This window comes from Sturnira hondurensis, unplaced genomic scaffold, assembly GCF_014824575.4.
Source record: "Sturnira hondurensis isolate 20B ecotype Veracruz unplaced genomic scaffold, ASM1482457v3 Scaffold0004338, whole genome shotgun sequence".
Lineage (NCBI taxonomy): Eukaryota > Metazoa > Chordata > Mammalia > Chiroptera > Phyllostomidae > Sturnira > Sturnira hondurensis.
In genome coordinates this window covers 3,925,666-3,952,615 of record NW_028076969.1, presented here as the reverse complement: position 1 = coordinate 3,952,615, position 26,950 = coordinate 3,925,666, and the positions used below count along the sequence as shown (strand labels likewise).

The window sequence follows — 26,950 nt, the reverse complement described above, 5'->3', positions numbered from 1 at the left end:
TAGGGGTAGCAGAAGGGGGAAAGAAACAGCCATGAGTGGAAAACTTATTTGAACAAATAATAAAGGAGAACTTCCCCAGTCTGGCAAAGGAAATAGACTTCCAGGAAATCCAGGAAGCTCAGAGAGTCCCAAAGAAGTTGGACCCAAGAAGGAACACACCAAAGCACAACATAATTACATTAGCCAAGATTAAAATGAAGGAGAGAATCCTAGAAGCAGCAAGAGATAAGGGGACAGTCACCTACAAAGGAGTACCCATTAGAATGTCAGCGGATTTCTCAAAAGAGACCTTAGAGGCAAGAAGGGCTGGAAAGAAGTATTCCAAGTCATGAAATCCAAAGACCTACAGCCAAGATTGCTCTATCCAGCAAAACTTTCATTTAGAATGGAAGGACAGATAAAGTGCTTCTCAGATAAGGTTAAGTTCAAGGAGTTCATCACCACCAAGCCCTTATTATATGAAATGCTAAAGGGACTTCTATAAGAAAAAGATGATGAAAAATATGAACAGTGAAAGGACAGCAAACACACAGGTATTAACAACCACACCTAAAACAAAAGCAAACCAAGAGGACAGCTAGATCAGGAGTGGAACCATGGAAATGAAGAACACATGGAGGGTTAGAAACGGGGGTGGGAGGGGGAGAAGGGGGGAGAAGGCACAGAAAATAGCATAGACAGTAGGTAGAAAATAGATAGGGGGGAGGGCAAGAATAGTGGGGGAAATGTAGAATCTAAAGAAGTTGAGACACGTGGTTATAAACTAAGGTGGGGAGAATGGTGGGGGAGGGAGTGTGCGGGTGGAGGGGAATGAAGAGGGGGAATAGAACAACTGTAATGGTATAATCAATAAAATATATTTTTTAAAAAAGGATCCAGGAATTTTGATCATTAACACGTTTGGAAATGATTCTTAGGCACATTGATGTTTGGTAGCAGTCATTTAAAATGTGCCTCTGGCTTATGGCTATTAAAATGTAAAGCCTGTTTTTTTTTATTGTAATTGTTATAATTACCACACAATCTGAAATTGACTGAGTCCTTTTACAATAGAATATTAATTCTGAGCCAATTTTATGCATATTACTGGATATCATGTAATAAGTCCCAGATTAAACATTTTCTCCTTCTAACAACAGACCCTGAGAAGCTTTTCGCTGCCTTTCAGAGCTGTCATAGTAATTTGGCTTTATTCTCAGATCAGAGCCTGAGTTCTAAGTGATTTCTTTTAGGTGTGATAGACTACCATTACCATAATTTGCAACCCGTGACCTCTCTCTTTTTATGCATAATACATTTTTATTAGTAAGCCAGAATTTAGTTTCTTAGAGTGAAGAATTTGGGTGGTGTGAAAACAGTGAGACCTGTTTTTGGCCAAACTCCGTTTATGACTAGTTTCCCCTTTCTTATTGTCCTGTATTTCTGCACTCTGCTTTTCAAGATCCAGAAAAAAACAAAACACCAGAACACTTGGTGTAGAGGATTTAAGTCAGTGACCATGGTGGGTAAAGATACTTTTAAAGAAAAATTAGCCCTGGCTGGTGTGGCTCTGGATTGAGCACAAGCCTGAGAACCAAATGGTTACTGGTTCAATTCCCAGTCAGGGCACAGGCCTGGGCTGGAGGCCATTCGCCCAGTAGGGGGCATGTGAGAGGCAATCACACGTTGATATTTCTCTCCTTCTTTCTCCCTCCCTTCAGCCCTCTCTCTAAAAGTAAATAAATAAAATCTTTTTAAAAAAGAAAAATTAATAAATTTCTGTTGATATGTCAGTTTGGCTTGGACCAGCCCACAAAGTCACGTTAGACTTTAAATGGTTACATCTTAAATGGCTGTGTAAGTACTGCCCCATGTCCTCAGTTTTTGCCTCTTGTAAAGTCTAAAATGTTTTCCCTTTGGTCCTTTATCCAGCTCCTGTCTCAGATAGTTATACTTTTGGTTATCTCAAATAAAATAGATACCTAAAATCTAAGAAAAACCTTTGGAGACAGTTCTTACGGGTACGATCCCTTTTGTATCCCAGGGGCATTGAAATAAAATTTATTTCATTATTACTTGAACAAAAAAGGAAAAGGTTTGGGTCTCTACTGTAAGAAAAAGCCTGGTTACTACTCAGTAATCAGATCTGTCTATTATTACGTATAGGAACCTGTAAATACGAGATTGTTTTAGGAAAAAAGTGAGAATAACTGTAGCGTACTTCTCTATGAAATAACATTTGCTTTTTGATTTCCTTGCAGTTCCTATTTCATCGTCCATTAAGGCTGTTAAATCTGCTTATCCTCATTGAGGGCAGTGTCGTCTTCTACCAGCTCTATTCCTTACTGCGGTCGGAGAAGTGGAACCACACGCTTTCCATGGCTCTCATACTCTTCTGCAACTACTATGTCTTATTTAAGCTCCTCCGGGACAGGATAGTGTTAGGCAGGGCATACTCCTATCCGCTCAGCAGTTACGAACTCAAGGCGAACTAAGCTGCCTCTCAACAATGAGGGAGAACTCAGATAAAAATATTTTCATACGTTCTATTTTTTCTTGCGATTTTTATAAATATTTAAGATATTTTATATTTTGTATACTATTATGTTTTGAAGGTGGGAAGGGTAAGGGATATTAAATGTATCCATAAACAAGGTGATGTGATCTTTCATGTGTTAGTATATTCAAATAATATACAGATGAGGTGTGCCTCTCCAGTAAAGAGATCGATTTGTTTGTATGGCTCCAGAATAGCTCATTCGTTTATGAACACAGCTCATATACCACTTGACGTAGTACCTTTGGTGTGTCTCCTTTGCTTTCAGTCCTTCTAGTTGTCTTCAGTCCCCAGCTGACCTTACCCCTGCAGAGAGGAAGATCAGTGGAGTGGCCTGCCAGCACCCGTTCTCTTCCTTCGGCTGGCAAATGGAATTGGAGTACACGGGGCAAGGAGCAAGCTACATGTAGTCCTAAGTGGGGTTCTCTTTGTTGCCTACTGGGAAGAAGCATTTCTGGAATAGAAACTCAGTGATCTCTTCTGCCCTGTGCCATTTAAATGTACTTCTGAATAAGCTACTGTCCTGAAACTCAGGATATTGCTGTTGTTTTCCCTGTTCTTTTCTTTCTTTTTCCTCTAAAGATTAGCTTTTGATTTTTAATTCTTTGAAATAATACTTTTTAAGACAGAAAGTCGTTATTAGTATGCCCACACTCGTGAAGAAGATGGTGTATAGCCAGATCCATGGGAGAAGATGGGTGCACCGGCCATGTGGGCTGGAGTGTGGGCAGGTTGAAGACGCTGAGTAACTGGAAGAATGGGCGAGTCCACTGATGGGCAACCGTGGATACGGTTTAGCAGCAGCCCAGCCACGGCGGCATATTCGAAATCATGAGTGGAAGTAAATTATAAGAATTATAATTCTTATATTCTATGTCCTCTGGTAATTTGGTCTGTGCCCAAATGTGTGTGTGGTTTTTTTTTTTAATTTTAAATTTATTGATTGATTTTTTTTTCAGAGAGAGGGGAAAAGAAAGAAACATCGATTATTCCACCCACCGATACATTCATTGTGCCCTGACCAGGGATCAAACCCGAAACCTTGGTGTATCAAGGCAACCCTCTCAGCAGCTGAGCTACATGGCTGGGGCCAAAATGTGTTTGTCATTTCATACTTCAGAACCTTCGTGTGTGTGAACATTAACCCATGTCAGTTCACGTTCCTGAGAGGTGATGTACTCAGTCAATTGGTGTCACTAGTCATCTACGCTGCTGAGGCCTTGTTTTGAGGGCCTGAGTATATTCTTACATGTTTCTGTGCTTGGTTGACTTTTTCACACTGTGAAACTGGTGAAATACAGTATGACTTATGAACTAAAAAGACCAGTCATGTAATTCATAACTGGATCCAAAAATAATTCTTGCAGAAAAATTCAACAGGTTTTTAGTAAAGGCAGCATTGTGAGTAGTAGGTATGTATACAGCTACCTAAGGTGACTGCTATGTTTAAATTAACTTTTTCCTTAAATACTTGGATGCATATACTTTTTTTTTTAAGTTAAACTGTTTGGCATTCACTCTGAGTCTATTCAGCCATTTAAAAAAATCTGTATCAATGCTCTTGCTGGTGTGGCTCAGTGGACGGAGTGCCAGCCTGCAGACCAAAGGGTCGCCAGTCTGACTCCTCGTCAGGGCACAGGCCTGGGTTGCAGGCCAGGTCTCTAGTTGGGGGTGTGCGAGAGGCAACTGATCAATTTATCTCCTGTGCATTGATGTTTCTCTCCCTCTTTCTCTACCCTCCCACCAAAAAAACTTTCCCCCCACAAAATCTGTATTGACTCCTAGGCACTATGTTTGGCACTATGTGCATAAGAACTGCAAAGACCCTACCCTCATAGTTTTCAATATGGGAGGTAGGGGTGTAGATTGTGTCATAAATGAGTTTATAATATAATGTCTCCTGGTGGTAGTAGTAAGTGTGGTAAAGAGAAAATAAATCAGGGCAAGGAAATAGAAAGTGCAAAGAATGCCATTGCCAGAAGGCATCTATAAGGAGATGATTTTGAGCAAAGACTAGATGAAGCAAGACTGAGCCATATAAATAGCTTTGAGGAGAATCCCATGTTACAGTAACAGCAAGGGCAGGGCCCAGAGGTGGGAACAATTTCAGCATATTGGGAACAGAGTAAGATAACCAGTGTGCTGGTTTTTATAAAGTATTTCAACCTAAATGTGGTTCTTGGGGTGGGGGAGTGTGGGAAAGTTGCCATCTTTATCATCTTTCCTGAGGATCTTGAAGGTATGCTCTTTTGACTAGCAAACATTTTGATGAGATCACTTGATAGCTAAAACCAAATGGGTGTCTTGGGCACAAAGATGTTTCATCAGAATGGCTCCAAGTTGGATCTTTCACTGAAAAGGAGCCCAGATAACTGATCAGAGCTAGTGAGTGGATGTGATTTTGACCTGTGTTGGCCGTATCCTAAAGGAACAGCACAGGAGAACCAGAGGCCAGGTTGGCTAAACATAGGAGAGAATATAAGGAAATAAAAATTTTGGTTAATGGAATTGCAAACTGCTCCCCTCTCCTTCCAGATAGGACAGCATCAGGGCGGTAATGCCCTTCAGTTAATCGTGCTCCTATTCATTTAAGCTGTCTTGGTAGGTGCCGCATTCAGTTGCGGGGAGGAAAATTACTAGTTACCTGTGTATTACAGGTCATGTGAAAGGAAGGGCGCCATCTTTACTTAGTGATAGTAGAAGATGCATACCCATTAAAGAAGGGCCTTTGAGGGGGGTAATGGTTTATATGCTGGGAAGTTAAATAGCATGTGGCAGGAAAATGGTATAGCAAAAGACCAACTGGGTGAATTTGGGATACTGGAAAAGGAAAGAAGATGCTTGACCAGTTGTCTGGGTGGCTTTAGGTGAGTAAACGTGTTAGGTATAAGCACAATGGAAATGTTTCTGAATATTCTATTTACTCTGGTTCCGTGTTGTATTCCCTGAGCTTCTGCTCCCTGTCAACCACCACTGCCCCACTCCCCGTTTCTGTTTGCTGGGCGATGACGTGCCAGACACTGGGTGTCAGAGTGATGTTCAGAGTTCATTAACTAATAGAAGGCAGACAAGTCAACACAAAGCTGTTCAGTAAAGGAAGCATATCCTAGAGGTAAGGCTGAAAAGGGAACAATCAACTGCTGAGACGGCTTGTTTGCAGCAGTAACACGTGATGCATTTGGAGGAAGACTAGATGTTTGCCACATGGGTGAGGGAGGTGGGGTTCATGCAGTGGGAACAGTATATATAGAAAGTTAGGCATGGATTGGCATTATGTATTTAAATACCTAGTTCAGTCATGCTGGAGAGCTAGGTGAGGAATAGATTACAGAGAGCCCTGAATTCCGCTTTAAGGGGTTTGGATTTTTGTGTCCTGGAGGTCACAGGTGGTCCTTGGACAGTGCATCAGACCCACTAATTGAAAACATTTTTGAGGGTGAAGTCCAATAATACCTTCCAAAAGTAATTCTTAAGCAGACAGCCCTGGGAACATTTGTGGACAGAAGACAGCTAATGAAGATTTTAAGATGAAGAATTATGACCCAAAGGATTCTCAGGTCAGGGGTTCTCCAAGAGTAACCAGGAGCAGCAGCAGCAGCATCATACAATTAGGAACTTGTTAGAAATGGGAAATTTCAAGCCCTGCTCCGCAAACCTACTGGGAACTCTATGGATGGAGTCTATAAGTCTGTTTTCACAGTTTCCAGGTGATTTTGGAGAGAATCACTATCCTACGTTAGACTTTGGCAGCAATAAATAGGGGAGGTTTGGGAAACGGGAGGATGCCAATGGGACAGCAGAGACCAGTTAGCCAACCATTTAATGAGTCCACGCAAGAGGCAGCAGAAGATGGGATTTCACCACTGCATGGGTGATAGAAAAGGCCATGGGTGTGAATAAGAGAACATAAGGGAAGTATGTGGGTGAAAAGAAGGAAGGGTAGAATTCTGGTGAACATTTAGAGGAAGAGGCAGCTTTCAAATAAACCACACTAAGAAAAGGGAAGTCTAAGGAGTGACTTGAACAAGAATTAAATAAAAAAGAAAACTAGTTTCAAGAAGAGGAACAATAAACAATGTCAAGTATTAGAAGAAACTGTTGGATTTGGTTGTTAGATCATTGGTGACTTCAGCAAGAGAAATTTTAGTGGAGCAGTAGGAGTGTGGTAGGCTGCAATTGGTCCAGAGTAGAGACCTGGAGTAAGTAATGAGTGTGAAAGGGGGGTTCCTGGGAGCCCTTGGGAACGGTAAGAGCACTTCCTGTGAGCTGTTAGGTTCACACATGGATAAGGGGAAGTGCCAGTGGGAGATGGAAGAAACACCTGGTAGTGTAAACTTATGGTGAAGAAACAGTAATCAGTTTGGGAGGTGGGGAGTCCATGTAGGAAGTGATTGGAATAGCCTTGGTGAGTTTTGGGAATAAGGCCACTGCTGAGGTGGTAAACCACAAATTTCCAAAGGCTCTTTCCTACCATGGTTTTATGATCTGTGTAACTTGAAAGGGAGAATGAACGAGTAGAGAAGATGGGCGGTGAGGGTCCTGGTTCTAATTTGGAGGTTTGCCAGGCAGGGATGGCTGAGGGATTAGCAGTCAAGGGAGTTAACGGTTGAGATGAGAACAGTTGAGATGATGCACCTCGGGGTCTGAAAAGGCTAGGGAGGGAAGTCTGGTGGGGCTATTGTCTGTCAGAAAGAGCAGGAGTGGACCAGGCATCAGTGATCTTGAGCAAGTAAAAGGAAAAAAGGAGCAAGGATGGGAGAAGTTCTGAGAATGGAATATGAATATAATAGGACCACAAAGTTCTGGGTTGTGAAACAGTGGTGTGTGACCGTGGGAGAAGTAGCCAAAATGGAGTAGAAGCAAAACCTGTTAGCAATTGTGGCAAAGGTATCGGGTGGGTTTTCCTCAGGAATATTGATGTCATCCAGTATGAAGGTGGGGCATGAGGTAGAGAAGAAACAGAGCCGGTGCTGAGCACTTGGAAAAGCTGGGAGTTGACTACATTGTGGCCACAAAGAATGATAAAAGTTAAAATAGCTGGATGCCATTCGTCTTGGTGAAAGATTTTGTGTGAAAGGGAAAGCCAATGGTGCAGAAGTGAGAAACTGGAATACATCTCAACTCTTTGTAGTCTGTGTAACTTGGGGAAAATGTGCAGCCTTTTTGTTCAGGGAAAGCAGTGTCCTCCAGGGAGTGTCAAGTGTTACTGAAGCCCAGGAAGTGGAAGCAGCATTCAGCGGAGAGACTGCAGTGAGGAGGAGTCCAGAACTGCGGGGAAACGTTCCGAGTGGCCCCAGCTGGGGTGGGAGAGGGCACTCAGGAGGAAGGAGCAGAGGACAGGGCATCTGGGAGTGTGCAGGGGAAAAAGGCACTGAGGGCCACAGTGAAGGCTGACAGGAGCCGGCCCGCAGAGGTGTGAGGTTCTAAACAGAACATTGTTACCAAAATGTTGGTATTTTTATTCCCTTGGCTATGATATCGTTCACTGCCAATGCAGCTGCTTGTGAGCCTACATTGCGTAATTGTTTTCCTAAGTGTCCCATTTCAACATACTGAGCACCCCTCTCCCTTTTTTGGTTATAACATATGCCAAGATTACAAATTTTTTGTTTTACCCCCCCAGACCATCATTAAAATAGTCACTCAAATGAAAGAATAGCCCCTTTTGATTGATTCAAATAATAGAAATACTCCAGTTCACTTCTGTGTAGGTGGACCTAAATTTCTCAGGCTCTGAAGCTGTGGAGTTTTGAGAAGCCATAGTACTCTTGTTTGTTTTCTCATTTTTCAGTACAATATGCACTGATTTATGCTGCATATATGGGGTGACGCATGTGATCGCAACTGTAAGAGGAAGTTGCAAATGTCTGACAATTATTAAGAGAGAAAATGAAAACAAAAATTTACTAAAGCAAATCATCAGGACTTTTGCTGTCAAACTAAACCTTGATGTTTAAAAAAAAAAAGCTGGACCCCAAAGAGAACAAACTAGAACAATGAGCCCGATGCACATAATACACCCCTGCTGTAGGTTTTGATGACCCCATGTCCTCCTCCAGTTCACGGCGCCATCATGAGCGTTAATTTTATATCATTTATTAGAGTACATCTTAAAAAGCATAACAATCTGTTTTAATTACACTTAAATGTCTCTATGGATAGGTTTAATATTTATAATTTTTAATTAATAGAAAAACATTTTGATTATATCTTTGGAAACATCTGTTAAGCTCAACAAACAGCTGAAATCATTTGGCTTTCTAATCAACTCCTTTGAAAAAGTGCTTCTTTACCTTGTAGAGTTATACACCAGGAAGTACTGTGACATTAAGTTATTGCAAAGCATTGTGATTCCTCCGGTACAATGCATGGCTATGTGCTTCATGGCTTTCTCCTACTTAGTAACAACCTCCTTCAGCCTCATAGAGAAGTGATCCCTGCCTTGCCCATAAATGTCAAGGCTACAAAGTGATCTGGGTGCCAATCGGTCTCTGATGTTCCTCAGTTTTATCCTATTGGGCTGACACTGACCTCAGGCAATTACCCTCCTCCTGTCTTCCACTCCGCTTCATGCTTGGAAAGGTGTTCACTCCCTCTCCTGGCCTGTTTTTGCTAGAAAAGGTGTTGACAAGGACGCATTCTTTGTTATTCCGCGTTTTGAGCTGAACTCCCTGTTGGAAGTCCCTGAAATTATGCCCCTGGCCACACTTAACCCCAAGATTTATATTGTCACCAGACAGGACAGACTGGTGGAGTCTAGGTCTAATCAGTTCCTGATGGGAACTGGACCTACCCCGAACCTCTCCCATTCCAGTCCCAGATAACGGAATCTTTGTTCCCCTGTCCCTCTTCAGGGAGGAACCCAAGGCCTGTGGTAGACAAACGACTGCCCCACCCAGTTTTGGTCAAAGGTGATTATCCCGTGCTAAACATCAGAGGTGAAAGTAATAGTTTACCTGGGACCTAAAATTCATCAACAGGAGTTAACTCTTTCCGTGGTGGCGGGAGGCCCTGAAACCACCCAAAGAGTATGGGTCACTGGTATCACCTTGCAGGTTTGCAGAGATCCAAAAGGACTTCACAACCAAACCAGTGAAGACCATGCAAAACCACAGGGCTATTTATATTCAGTTACTACTCTCTAATTTTTATAATGATCAAAGCAAAAATCTATCTCAGCACCCGAATGTCTCCCTAGCACTTTCTATTGGATTTGCATTTGCCTTTAATTTGATCACAGTGACCAGAACACTAATAATCCTATTAAAAGATGCTAGTTGCTACATTTTCTCCCTTCCACATTCATTTCGTAATGTAATGGTTTTAAATCTTGTTCCTGGTTGTTTCCAGGCTGTTTCGTTTGCTATCATCCCTCTCCCTTTTCATTAGACTCTTCAGGAATTTAAGAGTTCTTAAGTACCCAGTGCAGTGTTACTAAGCTCTTGATAAATATTTTCTGTTGAGGGGAATGATTGTTTACATTTTTAATTTCCCCAGGATCCAGAATTTTGATATAATCAATGTTTGGATTTTAGGCTAACGGTTTAGAATTTTAGCCTAACCCCTTTAGGCTTAAAGGGGTTTCTTGGTCAGATCTCTTCATATTCCATGTGAAACAGAGAATAAAACCCAATTCCCTCTATCTAGTCCATTTTGGGGGGAGAAGGTTGGCCTGTAAAGGCGATTCTGTCAATAAATATAGGTTATTATCTTGAGCAACCATTAACGCTGAAAGGAAACACTTCAAATCCAACATTTAAAATCAGCCGCCACCCCCACCCCATTTTGAGGACTGATGGTTGATTTGAAGTCGCCCTTAGAGAATGTGATTCTGCAGCCCCTTCTAGGGTGCTCTGTAGACCCCCCTAAAAACAGCAGCGCCTCTCCTCTCCACCCCCTCCCCTTGGTGGGTCCAATTCCCAACCAACCATTCCCATTTCAGTCCCAAGTGGGTGACCAGACAGGTAACCTCAGGGCACTTGGAGGAACAATTTCAGGGCTGATACACAGTAAGCTTTCTCTCCATCGGAATGGAGTTCCCTCAGCGCCAGGCTGCGGGAAGTGGATGAGCACGTTTGTGGGAGCTGCCAGGCTGGGTGGCAGGCAGAACAGGCGCATGCGCCTCAGCGGTGCAACACCGACTGCGACGTGAGTCCGCTTCCTAGGCCTTCTGTACCGACTGGCCCAGAAAGCTCAGAGTAGGAAGTATCTCCAGACAGTGGTCATTGTGTCACACGATGATGTCCACACGCCCACCATGCTCCTGAAGATGATGCCACACACAAAAGATGCCAGTCTCAGGAACAGGGCAGCCATTTAACAAATCAACATGGGCACCTCAAATTGGACTCACGTGTTAACATGTAAATAGTGGATTCTCAGTCTCTGCCCAAATAAAAACATTCTGTACATGTTACAAAGATTTAAAATAATAACAAAGTAGTTTAAATATTTCATTACTCAGCTCAGAGTTCTGATGGTGAAGCAAAGTGCAGTTCCCTTCCTCGATCACATTCTAACTGGAACATGGCCCTCATCAAAGTGTGGACTCCACAGCCCACTGAGACTGACAGAAAGCCTGTCTGCCCACATGGCTGATAAGGCCGGAATGGACTTTCCAAATCTCCAGAACATGGCCTTTCTCATCTGTCACCACTCTATTTCTTCACTTTTCTTCCCTAGGGGGGGAAAATGCTCTACTCCAGAACTTTTCTTAGGGGTTGACATCTCATTGGCTGTTGGCCTGATGTCTTGCTCAGCGAATGAGAATGCAGAGACTCTGACCAATGGCCTATTGACTGCTCCCCCTGCTCACTCACCTCAGTGCCTCTGAAAGCAGAACTCATCAGCTGGCCTGCCCCTGCCCCTGCCGGAGACGTGTACCCGTGATAGACAGTGGCTTAAAAGGTATAGGATGAGATTTCAAACCGGTTTCTAAGGCTTATCAGGCAAAAAGGGAGAGAGGACTGTGTGTCTGTTGCAAGGCACCAGCTTCCAGTTTCCCACTGGAGGAGGTAACAGTTCACCTCCTACCCAGCTCAGCAGCCCGCCTTGGTTGTGAGGTCTGCCCAGAGGTACTGCTGACTCTTCAGAGAAATTTCTGCAATGGCTGAGCTTCTGTAGAGTTCAACCAGACTTGAATCTGAGAGGAGGTGCACAGGGCTAAAAATAAGTCTACTTTTCTTTGTGTTTTTTTTTTCAAACAAGATAACTGTCTTAGAAGGTGAAATGTTGATAACCCTGATGGGGTTTGCCTTCAACCCTGATGGGATGTGCTCCCGTGAGGCCCTTTATGGGGAAGCACCAAAAATCTGCCAGCAGGCTATTAGTGTCTTTCCTCTCTGCAGCTGAAAAGGAAAGAGCCACTTGAGGGTCTCAATAACTGACATAAAAGCAGATTGGTTTATTGCTTCTGCTTTTAAATAGACAGAGAAGGGCAAGTCTGAGTGCCTGGGGTGGGGGGTGGGTGAGTGTGGAAGAAAGAGTGCCTCAAATCTGTCCATCAGCAATGGAGGGAGCAGGAGGGAGGAAGAAGCCCACTGGCTAACACGAAATATATTTCCAGAAGGAGAGCTGCCCGCCATCAAGTGGTAGGGAAGGCCGCCCTGCCAGGGCTCTGCCCCCACCCCTCCTGGAGCTCGTCCTTATCTTCTCCCGCACTCCTGTCCCGACCTAGTGTGTAAGAGGGAAGCTGACCTAGACGTGCTTTCTGCTAATGCCCCACCAACTGAAACACATTCAGCTTGGAGAGTAGCTCTGCCCAGTTGTGAGCCTTTTCTTTATGATGACACCCTGTTTTTGGACTGTGATACTGGAATGAAAGCAGATCACTTCACTATTGCTTACGTAAAGGAAGACTTGACACATTTCTTTAGGTAACCCTCAGCTCACCGCCCACCCTGTCCAGCTACTGGATTTATAAATCAGAGGTCAGAATAGTGGCCGTTGGAGTCCCAAATTAATAAAAGCCAGAGCCAGAAATTCTTCATAGATTGTGCCAGTCTCAGAGTTTTATCTTGCGTAGGGATTCCGATTTTCTAGGCCGGTGCATGGAGCCATCTTGGGCAGGCCAGCAGGAATTTCAGGAAAGAGCAGGAGTAACCTACCCACTGGGAGATCTATGTGTACATTAGTTCGCTTTTCCAAATCTGCTTCTATTCCAGATACTACATGCTTACAAAGCTTATCAGAAAACTGGTCTAAAAGAACACATGCTTTAAAGAGCATTAAAAAGCACAAAGTAAAGAGGAGGCTTTCGAACCTCAGTAGCAACATTTTTCAATAGACAAAGGATTTCTCCTTTCTCTCAAAAGTCATTATCACATCCAGCTTGCCACAGTAATAGATAATGGCAAGGGGGGAGTGATGCGACACCCAGACAAGCCCCAGATCTCACTGGAGGAAGCATTTCATCCTCTTCCTTACCCGACTAATCAATAAGTGGCCAAAAGGCTGAAGGAAGAGAAGAAGCAGCCAAAATAAGCCCAAACTTGGATAACCCGTGTCTGGACTAATGCTAAATTGGCCCTGTAATAAGTCCCAGGTGAGTCATGGCTTTTTTTCAGGCACCAGCAGAACTGAAATCATTCTATTTGCCTCCCACTTCTTCCATCCAGAATCACTGATCTCCGCTGAGGCTGATAGAAACAGCTGGTTGAGGTCTCTAGTCTCTGGCCATTCTTAGGAATGGTCATTTTATTCCTAAGTGTAACCCCTTCTGGTGTGACCCATGTGTTTTCTGCCAACTCCCCACAAAGAAGACCAGGGGAAACTGTCTGGGTGGGACTTCTGATAGGGGACAGCAGGACCTTGGAATCTGTCACCGTGGAAGAAGGAGGTGGATGGTCCATGATGGGGAAAGGAGGGCTGAATAGGATTAGGCTCTGAGGTCTTCCTGGCCTTGACCTGTGGAAAGGCTTAGAACTCCCTGACGGTCGCTCTATTTTTGAAGAAAGAAGGTTGTCCCCGGACGGCTCTGTCTCTGACATGCGCTTTCGGCACTGCACTGCTGCATCCTGGGTGGACAGCAGGTTAGCCAAACCTGGTTCTGGAGAAAGGGTGGGTCCTGCACACACGCGGGGTGCAGTGGCATCCACTGGCAAGGACTCCATGGCTCCTGTGTCTTGCTTTGGTTTCTCTTCCTTTGGGCTTTCCAAGGAGGAGAGAGAATCATCTTTGGCAGGTTTCTGAAAAGTCCCACCAGCTGAGCTGGGCTCCTCCTGGCTCCTCTCCAGAGGCTGAGCACCCTCCTCCCCTGGGCTCTGAGAGGGCAGTGGCTGTGGGATCTGTGTGTACTGAATCTTGGGTGGGATGACTGGGACGGCCCTGGCCTGGCACATTTTGACCATGAAGGAGGTTCTCACAGCTGACACACTGACGGGAGCTGAGTTACGGCGGCCTGTCCGGGCATGAGCAACAATGTCCAGGTCTTGAGGGTCCTGGGAGTAAACCCTCCAGGGGTCTACTTTACAGTGAGGCGAAGTCATCCATGTGACCTTTGGGTCTTCTGGCTCAGGGACCTGCATTCCAGGCGAACCAAATGAGGGCACATTCTCAAACTGGAAGAAGTCAGTGATGGGAACAGCAGTATCCAGGTTGAGGGAGGAAGGCCTGTTTTTCCCTTTGGGGGGCCCATACTCAGTGCTCTTCAGCTGTAACTTTGGGGGATGCTCCCCAGGTGAGGTGCTGTCCTGTGCACTAGGTGAGCTCTCCTTGCTGCTCTCTGGTGTAGGAACGCTACCTTGCTCAGTATGAGGGTTGCCATGTCCCAGGTGTGCCCCCAGGTCCTTTCCCTCTGCTGGGCCGACAGGGCTGGTTTCTGCTGGTTTAGGCTGCAGACTACCTGGTTCCTTCTGGCTGGGGAGAGCCTCTGTCCCTTTCAGGCCAGAGAACTCTCTGAAGGATCTCAGGGCTTTCTCATGCCATCCAGTCAGCTCTCTCCTGGCAGCCAAGGGCTGCAGAGGGTCAGAATGCCTCTCTGCTTCAAGACTCACACAGCTGCTGGAGGAGGGAGCCTCAAGAGTCCACTGGCTCTTAGCCATGGTTTTGCTATCTAGAGAATGGCTCTGACGGAGGCTAGGCCTGTGGGACAGCCTGTTCTCTAGTCGGGGGCCCTGAGAGCCCTGCACCTGGGCTTCTTGCACATTTTTCAGGGTAGGGGAATGAAGGGGACTCGTCACCCACTGAGGCTCCTCCCAGGGTTCCACCATCTCCAGGCCATGATGGGCAATGTCTGTCACAGTGTCATCTTCATCACAGTCTGAGGGCTCCTGTACTGAATGGGCTGCATCCCCTTCTCCTTGTGGGGACATCTCCATCTCCTTTGCTGGGCTTGGAAAGCCAGAACCCTTTCCATCAAGAAGGGCATTCTTTGACTTTTGTTTCTCACTTTGTCCTGGAGAGGACTTGTCTCCCTGACAAAGATCGGGGATCCCAGGACCGTCTTGGGACTTCAGCTGGTTTCTATATGGATTTGTCCTCACATTCTTTGATGAGTCTTCCCTTTCAGGCCCAGGACCACCCTTCAATTGCTGGACTTGAGGTGCCTCCTCCAGAGGAGTTGGAGGGGGTGGAGCAGGCAGGATCAGAGGAGACAGGTTCCCTGGGCCTCCCCCCTTGACCCTTGCTTGTGGAGAAGCCGTCTCAAATGGAACAATTTCCAGAGAAGCCAGGCTGGTGGGATCTGGGTGTTGGCCCTTCTCGGTCTCAGATCCATGGAGACTGTTAGTTGTCTCTGGCTTTTCTCTACTGGCTGCTGTGGGAGCCCCCTGTGTGCTCTGATTGGCTGGATCCCTAGTCCACTCCTCCAGAGGAGTGGAGATTGGAGCTGGGGTGGAGACACAAGGTAAGCTCCCAGGTGGCTCTGGGGCAGCAAAAGGCCTCGAACTTGACTCAAAAACGGGTTCAGTTGGGCTGATGTTTTGAGCAGGTGGTGGCAATGAGGACAGCTCCTCCTCAGATTCAATGATTTTTAGCTCCTGTTGAATCTCAGGCCAGATCAGGGTGCTGGCCAGATCATCTTCATCCTGAAAAACATCAAGAAACCGATTATTTTTGAACCAAAGACTCTCGGGGCCGTCATCCTCACTGTCTGCCAGGAGAGTGAAGAGAGTGAGCCGTGCCAGGCTATGCTAACTCACCAAATAAAGGACACAGCACTAATAACAACTGGATATTTATTCAGTGCTTATCATGTGCCGTAACATACAGGCCGCCTTCCACATGGGGTTCCATGCCTACATGTTCACCCAACCCCAGATCGGAAATACTGGGGCTGGCGAAATGCTCCCTTGTTGCTGGCATGGACTATGTAGTTAGGCCTATGAGATCAGTATTGAACATGTACAGACGTTTTTCTTGTCATTATTTCCTAAGCAATACAGTATAACAACTGTTTACATAGCATTTACATTGTACTAAGCATCATGAGTGATCTAGAGATGACTGAAAGTACTGGAGGATGTGTACAGGTTTTATGCAAGTACTATGCCATTTTATATAAGGGACATGAACATAGTGGATTTTGGTATACAAGGGGGTCCTGGAACCAACCCCACCTCGGGGTTACCGAGGGACAACTGTATATTAACTGTATTTTCTTATTTAATTTCCCCATCCACCCTAGGAGATAACTCTACTAGAATTACTTCCATTTTAGAGATGAGGAACCTTCTGTTCAAACAGATTAAATTTTCCTAAATCACACAGGAGCAGACCAGGATTGAAAGCCAGCTGTGTTGACATCGGATCAGATGCATGTGATCCCTGTCCAGGGATGCCTTATACTGTATTTTGCCATGTATAATGCATACTTTTTTGCCCAATTTTTTGATGGAAAAATAAGGACACACATTATACATGGGTAGTACTAATTCCCTATTTATATACTGTACAAACGAAAGCTTTTTTCCCCCTGAAAGTTTGGGCCAAAAATGTGGGCAGGCATTATACACGGCAAAATATGGCAAAATAAACAAAACCCCTGGTCTCTTTTATACTCAGGTTTACTGAATGGCACACAAGAATTAGATTCTCCCAGTAGCATGAAAATGTGAACTCTTGCCCTGAAACCTGCTCTGCAAATACATATGTATATCTTTTCCCTTATCACCAAAAAAATTACATATTTCCCATGGGAAAAAAACTTTAACACATATAAAAGAAAGAATACAAAAATAGCAAAATATTATACTCCTACTACCCACAGATAACCACTGGTCATGTGATGAGGTATCTCCTCCCTCAAATTGCTCACTATCCCTGTCTCCCCTCAAGTCCAGCTGACTCCTCTGTTTTCCTACACAAAGCCCAGGCTGTAGACACGAACGGGTAACAGGAGGCCTGGTCAGCTCCAGCAAAACAAATTTCAGTTCCTTTCATTTCTTGCCTCAAGGTCAAATTCTATTCCAAGGAGAAGAATCGGGAGGTATCTCCACCCTGTGGGGGTGCAGGCTGTTCTGAGAAGTTTGACCTGCTGCCAACCCAACATCACTTCTCACCCGGCTCTGGTGATGTGTCATTTCATGTGACAGTTAATTTGGTGATTGTTTCCTTTTCCTAATGGACTGTGAGCTCCGTGAGGTCAGGAATTGTGTTCTTCTTTGATTCCTCAAGGCCAAATGGCGCTTTGGTCTACTGTGAACAGTTGCCCAATAAAAAGGTCCGTTGAAGTGAAATAGATGAACTGTTTTCTTTTTAATTATTTCTTACAAATAACTCTCCCAGATTGGATTACTTGGTCAAAAGTCAGGAATACTTTTGAGATCTGATTGTACTGTATTGCATTTATTTGTGTATATTTCTACTTCACTTACTAGAGACCGTGCTCTCCTTCAGGACAGGACTTTTACTCATCTCTTTACTCTCCTCAGCACCTACATTAAGTGATCCCTTGCTGAGATCAATACATTTGTTTAATACATGAACATCGAAACTCCCACCTCTCTGCCAGCCACCTCAGTGAGTGAACCATAGTGCGTCTTTTTGCTCGTGTAAGAAACCTGTGAGCTGTCCTTGACTCTTCCTTCTTCCTCACTCCTTATCCGATCCCTCACCAAGGCCTGTTCACGCTGCCTTTCTAAATGGAAAGCCTCCCATTTCCCTCCCCAGTGCCTCCGTCTGTCACACCGGATCCGCATACACTGGCCTCCTAACTGGCATCCCTGCCTCTTCGCTGCTGGTTTCCAAGCCATTCTCCTCACAGAACACACGTTTAAAAGGTAAACTTCTGAACAAATCAGAAAAGTTTCCATTGCCTTTAGCAGGCCTGCCTGCTGTGACCCCTGCTTCTCTAAGCCCCATTTTCTCTGGCCCTGTTCCTATTCCTTACGTTTTTTATGCTCTTTTCCCACCTCAGATTCATGGGGTGTCTTACTCTTTCTTCCTGGAAGTCTTTCTCTTTCTGTTATGCCCCCCATTCCTGTCTTCTAGCTAAGTTCTCAATCTAAACATCTGTTCTTCAGAAAAGACTTCCCTGACCCTCTGACCCTCCTCTTCCCTCTGACCAGGTTGGGTCCTCCTGTTCTATGCTCCCACCAAACTCCATGCTTCCAAAACCCTAGAAATTACTTCTTTGGTGACCTTTCACCTACATAGCTGTCAGCTCCAAGAAGGCAGGGCAGTGACCCTCCTGTACGCTGCAGTGAGCCCAGCGCTAGCAAAGTGCCCGCACAAAGAAGGCGTCTGGTGTGGGATTTTAAATGAACGAATGTATCGGTGCCTTTACTTGCTCCCAGGAACTCAACCTGGTTTCCCCCCCAGTGCTAACTCCATCTCTTTCTTAAAGCGATGCCCTTCATATCTGATGCGCCCCAGAATTTAATCAGTATAATAATGTGTCCTTCTCCTTCTGTGAACACAAACATGACTTACAGGAACCTCATTCAGCCTCCTGAGGCCACTAGGGTGTCCCTGTACTGCCCTAGCTCCCAGAACATGGACCTTTTTGTTCATGCCTTGGGAACCAGAGCCCTGGAAGCAAGTCAGATGAACAGGGCTGCCCATGCCCCTTGGGCGCACTCCTCCAGGTCACAGGGCTGCCTCCCCAGTGCAGGACTCCTCCATGGAAATCCTTCTCAGACCTTCAGCTTACACAAGGACATCCCAAAAAGCCTAGGATAGCTCCACCTCTAAAATGCGGAAGAGGTTTAGTAAGCTCTGACATCGTGTCTTCACTGCTCCAGAAGCCACAGCAGGAAGGAACAGATTCTGGAAATATTACAGATTTTACAAACATAGACGCTGTCCATCCAGGACACCTGGAACAATAGACCAGCTCCATGAAAGGCCATCACCTTTGGGACTGGGGTATGACAAGCAGATTTTGTGCGGCTCCTGGGACTGAATGCCATTACAACCTAAGCATGACTTCAGGTCAGAAGTATTTAGAGTTGAATCTGTCTTAGGAAACCTAACCCATTACTGTAGGACCTCCATGAAAGAAAATCTTAGATCTGATTAGAAAGTTGTCTCCTAAAATCCCTGTCAGAAACTGGTTCCCACAACTCACCCCCCGAAATCTGCTCTATGCAATGTGAAGAGCCCTTTGGGAAAAAGAAGACCCTATTGGCTGGACCAGACAGTGGGTCCACCTTACCATCTCATGCAGAAACACCGCCTCTGCTCTGGCCCCGGGGCTCTCCGGCAGTACTCCTCCGCACTCCCCCTGGCCAGCCTCTCGACCCTCCTCCACCACCTTCTCTGGATCCTGCTTCTTCTCCGGTTCACTTGAATGTTGACCGCTCAGGGAGATTTCTGAGGTTTTCTTCTCCTCCAATTGGGCTCCTGTCTCCAAGGAAAGGCCTTTGCTGCATTCCACTGTCTTCACAGCTTCTGGTCCTGGCTTGGCATCCTCGAGAGCTGCCTTCTTAGATACAGAAGCTGCAATGAGGATGAGACTTATCAGTTGGAAGAGACTGATGAGGTCATTCCCAGCACAGTCTCTGGGACCGGGGCTAGTCCTGCTTCACGAGGACGGAGGGAATTCTCTCAGCTCACTACCCTCTCACACCCTTTACACTCTCCTCCTGGCAATGTCCTGTCCTCAGACCCCAGAATCACAGAGTATCAGAGATGGAAGGTCATCTAGTCCAGCGGTTCTCAGCGGGAGACCACTTTGCTCCTCCCATCCCCGGGGGATATTTGGCAATGTCTGGAGACATCCTTGGTTGTCACAAATGGGTTACTGGCATCTAGTGGGTAGAAGCCACAGATGTTGCTAAATACTCTACAAAGCACAGGACAGTCCCCCACAAATAAGAATTACCCATGCCCAAATGTCAATAGTGCTGAGGTCGAGAAGACTCTTGCTTAATGCAGTTTTTCACTTCATACATAAGTCAGTTCAATGCTAAGAAGTCAAGCTTGTCGCCTCAGGTCACAGAGACCTGTTATTTACACCCAGCTGCAAAGATGTGCTGTGACTGTGACCCACAGCTTCTTGACAGGCAGTCTGGCTCCGAGCCCACAGTCTTAACCACTGCACTACACTGTCCTGCAAACTCTGTTTAAGGAAATTTAAGTCTGGTTTTCAATCTCTTGTGGTGGAAAAAGAACTTCTCTCCCCTCCTTTACCTGCAGAAGTCTCAGCTCCCAGTGGCTTCTCTTCTTCAGGCCAACCTCCACTCTCTGACCCCTGGAAAGAAAACTCCTCCAGGCTGGAAAGAGACTGCAGCTCTTTCGGGGGCGTTCTGCACGGGGTGCTGTTGGTGCTGATGACAGCTGACACGCGGAGGGGCACAGACACAGCAAAGGGCTCAGAGATGTTCAGGGCCTTGCGCTGGTGACGGGGTGAGGGCTCCATCTGGAAGAGACTGCTGGTGAAGACAGACTTGCCGGCACTGTCGTTCGAGGTGTAGAACATACCCAGCATCTTTGGGGCCGTTTGCTCGCTCTCAGGATCCTCGATGGGCCGGAACACCTTCAGCTGCTCGGGTGGGAACCGGGCCTGACCACTCTGGAGTGGACCTCGGTCACTGCTCATGTCAAAGCCCCCCTCGGCCCCCGCTGGTGTCCCCTCCTGACTCCAGTCACCCTCCTGCTTGCTGAGGTCACAAGAGCTGCCAGTGCTGGTTCCATGCATTTTCGCCGCTGGAATAAAAAACCCACCAGTGGCGACCGTTCGGTTGAAATTTCCTTTGGTTTCTTTCCCTGGTGAAAAAGCAGACAAACACATGATCAGGCACATGCCCCAGGCACAGAGCCTCGCAGTGAGGGCAGGCCTGACACCCTTGAACAGCAAAAAGGTCTATCCTTCTAACAAGGGCAGGACTGCCCTAATAAACCGGGTCCTAACACGCGGTTGACAAGATAGGAAGCATCTTTTCATGTGCATCTTTTCATGTGCCTGTTCCGTTATGATGCCCTGATAGGGCCATTTCCAATTGGGTCAGTGTATTTGTTTTCGGCTTTGCAGGCAGAGCAGTTTCCTAAAGAAGGCCGCTGCTAAGGCTGCGACTGGAGCAGTCAGGCGTACAATGTAGATCTGAAAACATAAACGGATGGATGGCTCAAAATGAAGGCACACAGGGCAAAAGAAGAGAATCTTGTTTTACTTTAAAACTTATTGTTTGAAGCCTCCACTGGCAGATGGACCCAAACGGGGGTTTGATTTCCAGGAGAGCAAACAAATGCTGTTCTCAGCTAGATAGACCTTTCTCCCTTTTCCCAGGCTGATTTGGAGGATGGGAAAGTGGAAACATTAGAAAGCCCAGTTGTGAGGTTCAAGTTCCTGACTGGGAAGTGAAGGCAAAGAAGAAAAAAACCTGTATGGGAAATAGATAAGCTGGGAGATGACCAGTGAGTTGCTGGAGGTCTGGACAGTAACTCCCCAGGAGGTTACCAAGTGCCACACAGGTAACGTCAGGTCGGAAACTCTCACGCCCACTCTGCAGCAGGCGTCGGTATCTCTGACAGCAGCGGAGACTGACACATGAGAGGTTCGATAGCCCGCCCAGCGCCTGTGAAAGTGGACCTGGACTTTGCGGTATTCAATTCTGTAAAAACTGGGTGGGAATTGCCCCAGGTTTCAAAACCAAAGCAAATGGATGAATGTAAAGGTGAAAAAAGGATAAAGGTATTGAGTCAGTTTTAAAAGAGTTCATTGAGTATTTTACAAGTTGAGAAGTATTTTTAAAAGTCGTTCTAAAGATTTTCTGTGTTATTCAGGTTGCTTCATTTAGAACAGAGGAAAATGTCCTAAATTAAAGGGGCCAGGAAGTCATGGGGGAAATACTCATGGAGAGTGTGGTCTGCGGCTAGGGAACCCCCGTGCTTTGTTACTTGCAGCAGTGCCACGGGTAGACAGAGGCACAGGCCAGTCGGCCCTGTGAGAACCAAGGTGGTGAGGTGTCAGTGTGATGACAGGTGCAACCGTGCACACGCCCACCCCAGTGAGTGACGACCAGCTACGTGCCAGGCTGCCTCCTACCCATGTTTCCTAATGAACAAATGCATGAGTCTACCAACGCGAAATGACGACCTAACGAGTACGATGAAGCTGATGTCTATGGAAACACACAGATTCAAGACGTACAAGTATGAAGGCGCAAAATTCTGAGGCCTATAAACCAGTGCCTGGCTCTTCTTTAAGCCCAAGGGAGAGAAGACTGTTTCCTGCCTGGGTTTGGTTTCCAGGTGTTGCCCCATTAGCTGGTTCAGGTGTGAATGTGATGCAGCTGCTGTCTCTGTCTGTGGTCGGAGGAAGGCCGGAGAAAGGCCGGAGAAAGAGGATGGCATTTTAGGCCTCGCCCTGCCAAGGAGTAGGGGCAGCTTTACTCCAGGCAGCCTGTAGGGTAAGTGGAGGCAGGCTGGCTTCCTCGCCCAGGTGTCTCGGTCCCTAAGGGGAGCGGTGCTCCCATAGCCTTGGAAGGGCCTGATAACCAGCATTCTCATAGACTTGAGACTGGGTCTGATAAACTGTTCTCATAACATGAAGTGGGCTTGCATGCGCAGAATTATGTTATGTTGTGTAATGTTCTGGCAGGTTTCTGGTTTTGTTCCCCTCTAGTACTTAAACAGGTAAGGACCTCCTGCTGGGGGTGATGATGATGAGAGACACACAAGGAGACAGGTGCCACGATGTGTGTCACGCTAGGGTGTAAGGGCCACAACATGAGACACACAGATAGACACACAGCTTGCAGCATGCGTGGCTTTCCCACCCATGAATAAAGGCATGCCAGACACCCCAGCAGCTCCATGATTATTTTTCTGTCTGCATGAATACCATGAACCTTCCTGGCCTTGAGGGGTGGTAATGCGCAGCCCTAAGGGCTGCATGAAACCCCTGAGTTCAGAAAGGGCCAGGGAGGGCTTTGGGCCCAGGGGATTGTGTGTGACTGTGGCTGGACCCGAGCAGACCAGGTTGCTTATGACAGTGAGTCTGGTGCAGCACCTCTGGTCTCCAAGCTGTAACCCCCAGTCCCAGATACAAGAGTCCCATCTCACCTTCCACAGGCACTGAGCACAGCGAGTCCATGCTTTTAGCTGGTCGGATAGTAGCTTTTTCCACTAAAGAGAAAAAGAAACAAATATCCCTGTTGAATGCATAGCAAGCTTTCAGAGCAATAGATCTGAAAGATCTTGTGTCAGTACACAAGAAAACTATCTGTCGCAAAGTTTTTCAAATATTTATAATTTTTTTCCTTTGGAAAACATCCCCCCACTCCACCCTGGATGTTCCCTCTTTCTGATTGGGATTGACCTGAAAAAAAACGGGGTATCTGTAGATCAAAATTTTATTAACATTATACAGGTAAAGACAAATTATGCTTTTTTCAAATACTAGCTATTAGCAAGTGAGGAGTCCTGAGCCCAAAGTTACTGCACAAAAAGGATTCAGACGTTCATCTGTGGAGTAGAAGCCATGAGGCTCCAGGCAGGGTCTCCTATTTGGCAGGCCAGGGGGGCCAGGGGGCCAGGGGGGGCCAGAGAGCAGGGTTCTTGGCTGCAGCCGCATCTCTCAGCACCGAGGAAGCTGCTGCAACAGGTGAGGGCCCGGGAACGGCCACGTCTCTCCCACGTGCAGCTCTGCTCCTTGAGCTCTCACACAACCTCACCCGGGAGCAGACACCAAGCAAACAAACCTTTTCTGAGTACCTACTGTGTGCCTGGTGGACCCCATGCATCTTCATAAGCTACCTAAGCAGGTTTTTGGAAGAGTGCCGCTTGACTCGGTGAAAGATTATTCTGGGCACAGGGTTAGGCACTCTGTTTTCAGGGAGCTGAATTAACTGGGCGGTAGTTCCTTCTAGGTCAGGGTTGCTAGGAGGGGAAAGAGGTCGCATTGGAAGCTGAGCGGGAGCCCCAGAACTCGTGGCATTACGGTGACTTGAATTCAAACAGACTGCGCTTTGAGTCTCAGCACTGCCACCTTTTGGGCCCTGTGATTTCAGATTAGCAGTTTGTGTTTCCTAACCTGTTTTCTCGTGTGTAAAATGAAACATAGAGCTGCTGTGAGGATTCAAGGAGTAATACATATAAAAGAAGTAGGCGTGCTAACCTAGAATGGAGTAAATGCTTTAAAAAAGTAACTACTGTTATTGTTGTTACTCAGGGTAGACCAGGGTTCAGCAATAAAAGGGAAGCTGGGAGATGGTTCTAGAAGAAGCACATGGAGTTGGCCTTAACCCAAAGTGGGCTTTGTACTCTTTTAAAGTTTCGCCCTTTCTCCTTTTTGCTCCAGACCCGGTTCCTCTGCAGGCTCTGTACTGGGCCCTCGGCCTCCCCAGCTCAGGGCCTCTCACTGCTCCGGGCCCACTGTGCTGTGGGAAGACACAGCCATCTTCGCTCAGACGCGTGGCGAACCTCCTCACATCCAATAGGAAGCCAGAATTCTTATCCTTTGAAGATCTGCTATTTTCACAAGTTGACAAACTGATGCATTATCCTAACACTGCCTGGCCAGCGACCCTTCGTTCGTGCATTCTGACACAAGCTTTTCTCTGTTTCCAGAAGCGACACTCCTGGACTTCTGCTGGGTTTCACAGGTCAGCCTTTAGGGGCAGTGACCACATGATCCCAAGTGTCCTGGGGGGTGAGCAACAGTTCTGTCTGCAGGGCCATCAGTGCTCATCTTTCACATTGGACCCTCTTTCTGACGGTGCAGCTCCTTGTGGCCTCGGTGGCCACAGCAGCTGCTTTTGGAAACAGCGACCAAGGATGTCCTGGCCCCTTAACTAAGCACTTGGGGCTCCTTGGCCCATGATTATATTCAGATTTTATTTTCCTGCCTGGGACCTTCACCCCGTGGTGGTGCGTCCACCAGTTTCCATGGCTTTGGGGTTTTCCTGCTCAGAGAAGTTCACCTTCAAGGGCTCCCTGCAGCCGTCCTGTTGGCGACACTCATTCAAGTGTAGCAGCTGACGCATCTCCATCCCGTCAACACCCCAGCTTTTCTTATTTTTGTTCCATTCTCTCAGTATGGATACACATCCCTTTACCTGCTGTTCCCCCACCAAAAAACAATTCCCAGTGCCACTTAAAATTTCCTTAGTTATGGAGTTTTGTTTTTAAAAAGCTTAAAAATTTATTTAAATATATCCATTTGGTGATTAACTTTTTTCACATTCACATTTCAACCAATAGCCAGTCTGCATGCCAGTTATGGAGACCATGTGGGTGGGTTATGATCATAAGCTTCCCCCCCTCCACCCCAGTCTCTCGTTCCTAGGGTTCCAGCAATGCCCCTGTGCTGAAAAGTGGCCACGCAGGCAATAGGCCAGGTCAGAGACAGCCACCTGTATTAACACTGATGGTTCTTTAATCTTAGCCCTGCTTCCTATTAAAATTCAGTCAGTCTGATGACCTACCTACGCTTCGTTTGTTTATGAGATATAAATCCAGCCGTTTTCAGCCTGGGCTGCGTATCAGAATCATCTGGGAAACTTTATTTTTTTATTTTCTATTTTTTAAAATATCGACAACTTAGACTTTACTTATCCAACAAATCCCTGCTCAAACAGGCTTTGTATTTTTTCTTTTTGTTTTCAATATATTTCATTGATTATTCCATTACAGTTGTCCCATTCCCCCCCTTTATTCTCCTCCACCCTCCATACCCCTCCCCCACCATTCTCCTCCTTTAGTTTATGTCCACATGTCACAGGTCTTTAGCTTCTACATTTCCCCTACTATTCTTGTCCTCCCCCCTGTCTATTTTTTACCTACAGTCTATGCTATTTACTCTCTGTACCTTCTCCCCTCTTCTCCTCCTCCCACTCCCCTGTTGCTAACCCTCCATGTGTTCTTCATTTCTATGGTTCCACTCCTGATCTAGCTGTCCTCTTGGTTTGCTTTTGTTTTAGGTGTGGTTGTTAATAACTGTGTGTTTGCTGTCCTTTCACTGTTCATATTTTTCATCTTCTTTTTCTTATATAAGTCCCTTTAGCATTTCATATAATAAGGGCTTGGTGATGATGAACTCCTTGAACTTGACCTTATCTGAGAAGCACTTTATCTGTCCTTCCATTCTAAATGAAAGCTTTGCTGGATAGAGCAATCTTGGCTGTAGGTCTTTGGATTTCATGACTTGGAATACTTCTTTCCAGCCCCTTCTTTCCTGTAAGGTCTCTTTTGAGAAATCAGCTGACAGTCTGATAAGAACTCCTTTGTGGGCGACTGTCCCCTTATCTCTTGCTGCTTCTAGGATTCTCTCCTTCATTTTAATCTTGGCTAATGTAATTATGTTGTGCCTTGGTGTATTTCTTCTTGGGTCCAACTTCTTTGGGACTCTCTGAGCTTCCTGGATTTCCTGGAAGTCTATTTCCTTTGCCAGACTGGGGAAGTTCTCCTTCATTATTTGTTCAAATAACTTCTCCACTTGTTGCTCTTCCTCTTCTCCTTCTGATACCCCTATGATTTGGATGTTGGAATGTTTAAAGATGACCTGGAGGTTCCTAAGCATCTCCTTATTTTGTTGAATTCTTGTTTCTTCATTCTTTTCTGTTTGGTTATTTTTTTCTTCTTTCTGGTCCATTCCCTTGATTTGAGTCCCAGTTTCCTTTCCATCACTATGGGTTTCCTGTGCATTTCCCTTCATTTCACTTAGTGAAGCCTTCATTTGTTCCTCTAATTTGTGACTAAAATCAACCAGTTCTGTGAGCATCCTGATCACCAGTGTTTTGAACTGTGCATCTGATAGGTTGGCTGTCTCTTGGTCGCTTAGACATATTGGCTCTGGGGCTTTGAGCTGTTCTTCTTGAGCCATAATGTTTTAGTCCCTTTGCACCTGTTACACATGAGGGGCAGAGCCTTAGGTGTTCACCAGGGCAGGGCAACTCAGGTCACTTGGTTGTGATGCTGTATGTGGGGGTTAGAGAGGGGCAATGGCGTTTGTTCTGCTCTCTCTCAGATTTTGGTCCCCTCTGCTGCTTCCCACAAACAAACTGGGCCCCCCGGGTGCTGGCTCCTGGGTGT

General features: G+C 46.1%; 2 protein-coding genes across 2 annotated transcripts in view; one reads left to right on the top strand and one right to left on the bottom strand.

The window, feature by feature from the left end:
- TMEM39A (transmembrane protein 39A) overlaps positions 1–2,715 on the top strand; it is a 30,944-nt gene extending 28,229 nt beyond the window's left edge. The window contains exon 9 of the mRNA XM_037045555.1: positions 2,241–2,715. Within this exon, the coding sequence (XP_036901450.1) occupies positions 2,241–2,474 (234 nt within the window). The 3' untranslated portion in view covers positions 2,475–2,715. The remainder of the gene's footprint in view (positions 1–2,240) is intronic.
- A 7,214-nt stretch (positions 2,716–9,929) lies between these two features.
- ARHGAP31 (Rho GTPase activating protein 31) overlaps positions 9,930–26,950 on the bottom strand; it is a 105,248-nt gene continuing 88,227 nt past the window's right edge. Inside the window, exons 9-12 of the mRNA XM_037045554.1 lie at positions 22,982–23,044; positions 20,108–20,683; positions 19,131–19,414; positions 9,930–15,561 (exon numbers count right to left, since the gene is read on the bottom strand). Of these exons, the coding sequence (XP_036901449.1) occupies positions 13,120–15,561; positions 19,131–19,414; positions 20,108–20,683; positions 22,982–23,044 (3,365 nt within the window). The 3' untranslated portion in view covers positions 9,930–13,119. The remainder of the gene's footprint in view (positions 15,562–19,130; positions 19,415–20,107; positions 20,684–22,981; positions 23,045–26,950) is intronic.